Source organism: Sinocyclocheilus anshuiensis, unplaced genomic scaffold, assembly GCF_001515605.1.
Source record: "Sinocyclocheilus anshuiensis isolate Anshui unplaced genomic scaffold, SAMN03320099.WGS_v1.1 scaffold914, whole genome shotgun sequence".
Lineage (NCBI taxonomy): Eukaryota > Metazoa > Chordata > Actinopteri > Cypriniformes > Cyprinidae > Sinocyclocheilus > Sinocyclocheilus anshuiensis.
This window is the reverse complement of record NW_015539870.1, coordinates 638,592-646,428: the sequence shown is the minus strand read 5'-3', so window position 1 is coordinate 646,428 and position 7,837 is coordinate 638,592. Positions and strand designations below refer to the sequence as shown.

At 36.2% G+C, this 7,837-nt stretch overlaps 2 protein-coding genes across 2 annotated transcripts in view; both read left to right on the top strand.

Annotated features, from left to right (window-relative positions):
• Positions 1-2,984, top strand: part of LOC107685062 (alpha-2-antiplasmin-like) — a 3,873-nt gene extending 889 nt beyond the window's left edge. Inside the window, exons 2-9 of the mRNA XM_016481516.1 lie at positions 78-146; positions 245-322; positions 401-701; positions 855-998; positions 1,516-1,704; positions 1,888-2,030; positions 2,125-2,329; positions 2,454-2,984. Of these exons, the coding sequence (XP_016337002.1) occupies positions 93-146; positions 245-322; positions 401-701; positions 855-998; positions 1,516-1,704; positions 1,888-2,030; positions 2,125-2,329; positions 2,454-2,785 (1,446 nt within the window). The 5' untranslated portion in view covers positions 78-92 and the 3' untranslated portion in view covers positions 2,786-2,984. The remainder of the gene's footprint in view (positions 1-77; positions 147-244; positions 323-400; positions 702-854; positions 999-1,515; positions 1,705-1,887; positions 2,031-2,124; positions 2,330-2,453) is intronic.
• Positions 2,985-3,460: 476 nt separating this feature from the next.
• Positions 3,461-7,837, top strand: part of LOC107685155 (replication protein A 70 kDa DNA-binding subunit-like) — a 26,569-nt gene continuing 22,192 nt past the window's right edge. Inside the window, exons 1-5 of the mRNA XM_016481673.1 lie at positions 3,461-3,645; positions 4,157-4,204; positions 4,579-4,657; positions 5,104-5,212; positions 7,105-7,193. Coding sequence (XP_016337159.1) covers positions 3,613-3,645; positions 4,157-4,204; positions 4,579-4,657; positions 5,104-5,212; positions 7,105-7,193 — 358 coding nt within the window. The 5' untranslated portion in view covers positions 3,461-3,612. The remainder of the gene's footprint in view (positions 3,646-4,156; positions 4,205-4,578; positions 4,658-5,103; positions 5,213-7,104; positions 7,194-7,837) is intronic.

Here is a 7,837-nt window from a genome sequence, read left to right as displayed (position 1 = left end):
AAGAGTGCCTTTGTACAAATGACCAATGCCAAATCATACCAAATTCTGAATAAATTGTGCTGTTCATTGGTTTTTAGACTAACTTCTAGAACATGAAATTGTGTTTTCTGGCATTCCTCCTTTGTTACGCCAAGCAAGGCTGGACGGTAAAGCACTCAACTGATCTTATGTTGTTTATTCTATATTTTAATTATTGATTTTATTCTACTATTGAAATGCCATAAATTGCACCTTGTCACTGCAGGAGGATGCGATTGAACCAGAGGATGGAGCGGATCCTTTAATTCCTCTCATCCCACTGATGCCTAGTAAACCCATATCAGTAAGAACCCACAATGTTACAATTTTGAAGGTATACACGTTTAGACTTTTGACACTCCAATCGCCTTGTCCCTTTCAGGATTTGAAGAGCACTCTTGACCCCACCATAACAGAAGCACTCACAGTTTCTCCAGATGGCCTGGAAACAGATCCTTCAGCCCCGGTTCCTTCTCCTGGTCAGAAAGAAGGATCCTCTGAGGAGGACCTTGATTCACTCTGTGATGGGGACATGACCAGCCAACAGATTAAGCAGACCATTGGCAACGGCATTCTGAAGCTTGGCCTTTGGTTCCTGGAAACCTTGAAGCCTAGTCCAGAGCAGCCCAATGTCATCATTTCCCCCCTTAGCTTGTCTGTAGCACTCTCGCAGCTAGCGCTAGGTGAGTCTATAATCTACAATGAAAAACAAAAGACTAACAAATGCTTTGGTTTCCATTCAGTTCATATTCAATTTCTTTTTTGCATCCATTTATTTTTGCAAATTTAGTGCCAATATATATATCTCAATAAGACGTTGTTTATCTGAATCTTAGGAGCAACTAATGAGACAGAAGAGCTGCTTCTACACCACCTGCATGCAGACGCACTGCCCTGCTACCACACTGCCCTCAGCAGCCTCCTGCGCAACTTCCGCAAAAGGAGCCTGTCCATCGCCAGCCGCATCTATATGAAAACTGGTGAGAGTCACACGTATACCACAAAACAGATATATTGTCATGCAGGTTGATACAGTGGCCTCAAAAAGCATTAGGTCACATAAAATCATGAAATTCCTGGATATGTTCCACAAATGATTGACATCCAGAAAGTATCCATCTCTCGCTCTAATTATTTTAAATGATATAACATATTTTACATTTATTTATAATTTTAGGTTTTACATTTTTTAAATATTGCAAATATATGAATACCCTTTTTAAATGTGTTAAAAGTCTCCAAATACATTTTTGTGGTCACTGTATATGGCCAGTAAGTAAAAAAAAAAATTATATGAATACCCTTTTTAAATGTGTTAAAAGTCTCCAAATACATTTTTGTGGTCACTGTATATGGTCAGTAAGTAAAAAAAAAAAAAATATATATATTTAAATTGGATTGGAAATTTGATTTCTGGTTGATATTTGCTTTGATATTTGAGGGACAATTTATCACTGTACTATGCAAAGCTATGAACAGTTTTCTTTTTTTCCTTAGGATTTAAAGTGAAGAAGGACTTTGTGGAAGACTCTCAGAAACTGTATGACTCCGAGCCGGCCACTTTGACTGATGTTAATGATATCAATGAATGGGTTAAGAAAGTCACAAATGGGCACATCTCAGAGTTTTTGTCCAGCCTGCCTCTCAGCGCCGTTATGATGCTCATCAATGCTATGCACTACAAAGGTCAGAACAAACACCTATTTCCAGCAAGCATTTTACAATTTCCTCTTGTACATCAGTGAGTCACATCAGAGGTTTTGTATTACTCAGATCTGTTGCATTATCGTTCTCTTGTTATTTCACAAGTGTAAATCAATAAAGGACCACACAAGTTTAATTATACAAGTTTAATTTTCTCTCTCACAGGAGAGTGGCTCACTCGCTTTGACCCTCATTTCACCTCCACTGAGCTCTTCTACATAGATGAAAACCAGATTGTTAATGTGGATATGATGCTTGGGCCAAAGTATCCTCTCAGCGTTTTCACCCACCATGAGCTGGATGCCCAGGTTACTGCCTTTAAGATGCTATTTTATAAATAGCACTGATTAAATCTCTATTCATCACTGTTGATCTCTATTCCTCACTATTTGATCTTTATAGGTTGCTCGATTCCCCTTTAAAGGTGACAAGAGTCTACTAGTAATAATGCCAACATGTGGACATGTGAATGTATCAGCCGTTGCAGCTAAGCTCAATATCTCAGATCTTTACCGTCGATTACCACGAGAAAGAAACATGCAGGTCAAACTCCCAAAATTCAAGCTTGACTTCAACCAGGACCTCCAAGAAGCCATGACAAACATGGGTAAGATGTCTTGCATCTAATTCATGACTCATTAGTCATTAGAATCACCTTGGGTTCAAAATCTTCTTAATATTTCTTAATTACTTATTTATATGAACAAATATATAATTCTACTCCAATCCAGGTCTAGGAATGCTATTTAGTCACCCAAAGCTGGACCGCATCTCTGAGGGCCCCTTGTTTGTGTCCAGTGTACAGCATATGTCCAGTATTGAGATAAATGAAGAAGGGGCAGAGGCAGTGGCAGCAACAAGTGTGGTCATCTCACGCTCCAACCCTTCATTTACCGTCAACCAGCCATTTTTCTTTGCCCTAATGGATGACTTAAGTCAAACGCCATTCTTTTTGGGAGTAATTTCCAACCCAAACCCTGGAGCATCTACTGTGGTCACAAATCCTGGCAATTCAGATAAAATTAATGACAAGCCACACTCTTTTGATGTTCCTCCAAAGTAGATTGTTTTCATACATTTAGCAGAATGAGTCCATAAGTGATTGTTGACTGCTTAGTTGGTCCTCACTGAGAAGCAAATTAAGAACATTAAGAACTTCTATAAGTTAATTCTAGCAGATAATTTGAAATGACACCCCCTATGTAAATTAATGTTGTTTTAAATATCCTAATATTTGTTAAAAAGACATGATTTGTTTATTTGTTTTTTAATTAAAGAAATTTGACCAGAAATTCCAAGTGTCTCATAAGTTATTTAATTTAGTGAAATGCTGCCTTCTTTCAGATCCTACATAACAATCCGCAGCACTACTAACAGAGAAATCACTTCCTCAACACTTTGTGGTTTTACAAACGTACTTCAGATTATTACTTTTTTCAAATAAATAATCTTTTCTTGAAAAATATTTTTTTTATATCATGACGGAACACAAAACCTTGAGTACATTAACAGAAAACTAAGGTGTATGAAATGAAAAACTTGTTGAAAAAAGTTTAAATAGAAAAAAACATGGGCCAGATTAAGTGGTCTCCAACATGCAAACAAAAACAAAAAACTGTATCAAACGCTGTATCACAGCTGGAATAATACTAGTTTGGTTTAAAAAAAAAAAAGCTCGCCTAGTGTCATTTTTATTTTGAAGTTCAGCGGAAGTTGTTTGTAACGGGGGGGAAACGCGTCATCGTGTGTCGCACTTTCGCGCGTTTGGACTGAGTTGGCGCGAGGAGACTGGAGAGTGCTGAACACCAGAGGCGGTTGTTGTTTATGTAACAACAAGGTTTTATTAAGAATTAAGGTTTAATCTTCGGTTCGCAATATTTTTGTGAAAATATGACTGTTCGATTGTCAGAAGGGGCAATTGAGGTAAGAATGAATAAGGCAGCAGCGTTATTTCATCCTTTGCAAACATAAGCTCGCTAAGTGCGTTAGCCAGCAAGTTTTCATCCTGCGGTTTCGCACTATAACAGTAAAACAATATCAAATCGTTATCGTTGCCTTTAATGTTTCATGAAGTTATTTTCCCAATGATTGCATGTTTTAAATGTGACGAGATTAAAAGGAATGAATAAAATGTTACGTGCTAACACATAACAGCATAAATGCAAAGATTGTTTATATTGTCCGCTCAATGTATACATGCATTACCTATTTTGAAGAGTTTATACATTAGAATATTAAGATGAGTAGATCATATAAGAAAGTCAGAGTTGCTGTACATGGAAAGTGGATCATGTCTTTTTTTCCCCTTCCTCGTGTTTTGAATGTGGGTGAAATAAGGCAAGTATCTGAATTTGCTAATATTGTTGATCTGGTTTCTATGGTAATGCTTGAAAGCTTTTGCATTCTTAAGTGATTGTGTACTTTTTCTTTTCAGTCCCTGACAAAAGGAATTGAAGTCAGCAACCCTGTTCTGCAGTGTGTGGTAAGTGTCAGATTTCTTGCAAAAAATGATTTTGTTTCCACATTTATATAATAGGGATGGTGATGTCAATGCAGATATTGCAGACATTAATGCCATAATCGGATGTTGTGATTTTTGAGGGGAATAAAATGTTAGTTACATTTATGTTTGAAGGCCATTATTTGTAACATTTTAAAAGACCTAAAGTGAAACTGTAGGTGTATTAGAATGAGAATCAAAACATTGATCATATCAGTAATTTTTGTTCGTAATTGGTTAATTTTTAGTTTGCTTACTTACACTTTTGTTTATGCTTTAGTTTCTTTGTTTAGTTAAAGCACCAGACCATTTATTTTCATGCTAGTCAACTTTATTCTGTTGAATATTCTTTCCAGAACATTCGCAAGATTGATGGGGGAAATGGCCTGTCCCGTTTCCGTGTCATGATGAGTGATGGGCTGCACACTATGTCCTGTAAGTTTGATCAGTTTTCAGATGCCTTTAATTCAATTTGATGTCTGTCCTTTGAATTGATTCGAATCTCCCATGTCCAGGATGTTGTTTTAGACTTGTTTTGTTAGTGTTTTGCAAAACAGCTGTTACTTGAGTTCACATGTGGGGCTTTATGTTTGGATAGTCATACAAACCAAAGCCATATATTTTTCTGCAATATTTTTGTTAGGTACACATAAATGTCCATGTCAGGTGCTTATGTGTTTATAGCCAATATTGGGATAATTTGGACAAGGAGTTTCTTTAAAGTTAGGAGTGAGTGATGCTTGTGTTCATTAGCCATTAAGATATAATCTTAAGATATAATCATCATTGGGATGCATACCCCAGCTATTCTATAAAAATGCAAATAACCTGACACCATGTATTCTTTAATAGTTTTTGTCCATTTTCCCCCTTGCATCCAGCATTCATGCTCTCCACACAGCTTAATCCCATGGCTGAGCAAAACCAGTTGGCCACTAACTGTGTGTGTATGCTGAAAAGAAGCGTCGCTAATGTTCTCAAAGATGGACGGTAAGCATTCGTCTCCAGGTCTTGATCTGATTTTCACAGTTGTTATTATTAGGATGTTTAATAAATGTTGTGGCTCTGCGATATATATACACTTTGATTAAAAAAAAAAGGGTTTTGTAAGAAGCCTCTTATACTCACCAAGTTTGCATTTATTTAATAAAAAAATACATTAAGTAGGGATGTACCGATGTATCGGCCGATTTTTGATTATTTTAAAGCCATCGGCATATCGGAAAGAGCATGAAAAGAGCCAGAGCTCAGCTGTAAATTCATCATAGGTAAGTCACAATGGCAATGCACCGGTGTTAGAGTTTATCCGAGGAATGTCACGAACCGCCAAGCATTAGGCCTACATTTAAGTGAAACGGAATGGCAGGTAATATGCAGCTTTTTGTTTGAAACCAGTGTAGAACACGGATTGACACAAGGTCACATCATGCACCTGCAGCTTTTCTGTGAACGGAGAAAACAGAATAAAGCTATATAGGCCTACATAAAAGGTAATATATAGGCCTATACACAAAATATATTTCACTTAAATCATTAACAGATTAACAAAACGGAAAAAAAAAAATGTGCTGTGTTTCGGATAATTGTTTCGCACTCCGAAGTTCACGGGAATAAAACGAGATGGCAGAAAGCAGTTTTCTTCATTTTGCAAAAGCTTTACACTTTTGAATGATGTTTTGCTTCTATCTGTGTGACAAACCAGCATTGGTATGACCATAAATTACTGCGTAACAGTTGGGAAAACAATGCAGTGATTGCGTCGGTGCCTCACACGCACATAACACATTTTTGCTAATTTGACATTGCAGCCTGTTCATTATCAAAATAAAATACAGTTAAAGAAACATAAAAAGTTACACTGCTCAATTTAAATAGTCCGTAGTACAGTCTATGGCATTCAGCATAACCACTGTGCTGTTATAGTCTATATGTGAAGGATGATGTTTTACGTCGATAATGCAAGTGAAGAACAAAGCCTATAGTTTACATAATAAATAATAGGTTAGCATCCAGATACTTCGCGAATATGGAAACATTTGGATTCGTGCAGAATGAGCGAGGTAGGCTTCAGTTTCGTTTTTAGATTAATTTGTTTTGGCTTGACGCTTATATTTAGCCTAAATTCAACTTTAGAGGATTTGTTGTGGAGAGAAGGGAACTAAAATAGCCTAATTGTTTGTAATTTTGCTTTTATTTACCATTATTTTAGCCTACATTTCTGAATGTAATAATAAAATGCAACGTACAGCCTACTAATTTAGGCTGTTTTTTTTCCTCTCAAAACGCTTATAGGAGTAGCGTTTTTTATCCATGCTAAAACATTTTTAAATATCTTGAAAACAATTATTTAATGTTTATTGAGTTGACAGTTTTTTCTTTTGTTTAATACATTTGGTCTTTGGTAAATCTAGAAAAGATGATGCTGTATTGGCTATGACTAAGAGATCATTCAAGACTCTTCATTATTTTTTTTTCTTTTTGAGTAAATTAAACGCTGTACTTTATATTATTATTATTATTATTATTATTATTGGCAAAGAAAAACTTAAAAAAAATAATGTTAGGCCTATTAACCGGTATGTTTTCTACTCAAATCACAGAGGAATGCAGGAACAGAAACGTTCAAATACCGATTCTGCTCGGAGTGAACCAATCTTTTTTTTTCTCGTTTTTAAGCCCTGCTTTATGCAATTGACCGGAATCGGCCAATAGTTGTTCGTTAAAATCGGTATTGGCCAAAAAAAATCCTAATGGTGCATCCCTACTTTAAAGTATTCATTTCTTTAAAAAAAAAAAAAGATCTTACTGACCTCAAACTTTTTAACAATAACATTGTTTATTAATGCATCTTATCAAGCTTTTGTGTTTGATGTTGTACACAGACGTGTGGTAGTTATACTGGACATGGAGGTGATCAAGTCTGCTGACCAGATGGCAGGAAAAATTGGAGACCCAACTCCTTATGTGGAGGGTGAGAGTACATTTGACGTCAAATTTTATGTAAACTTATATTAGTTATGCTCATATTAAAACATTTTAAAATTTTGTTTTTAGCATTGAGGTTCTCTTGTCAGTCACCTTGTCTAGAGGGATTTAAAGGCACAATATGTAAGATTTTTTTATTAAAATATCCAAAAACCACTAGAACAGTGTTATATATTTTGCTGACTTGTGTACTTACATTATCCCAAATGTTTCGAAGAATGTTTAAATCCAGAGAAATAAGCAATTTTAACAAGTGACACGGACCGTGTCTATAGTGTCATTGTGTAGCCTGCCAATGACGTCATAACCCCTCGATTTCCGGTTTTGTTTTGTAGAAAACATGGAAACACCAAAGACGCTTTAATATGTTGTGCATTTTAATAGACTGGTGACGACCGCACAGAGTAGCATTATAACAGAACTTTCAAATGTTTCTAGTATGATAAAACAGCGCTGTTTTTTTTCCTACATACCGGAAGGAGCGGAAGCGGTCGACTGTGGCATAATAAAAGCTCCGCTGCTTTCGAGCCGTGCGTCACGTTCATTCAGCGGCCTCGTTTCGCTTCGACGGCTTTCAGCCTCACCCTGCTTCATTCTACTACGTTAATAAATCATTAGCTCATCCATGAA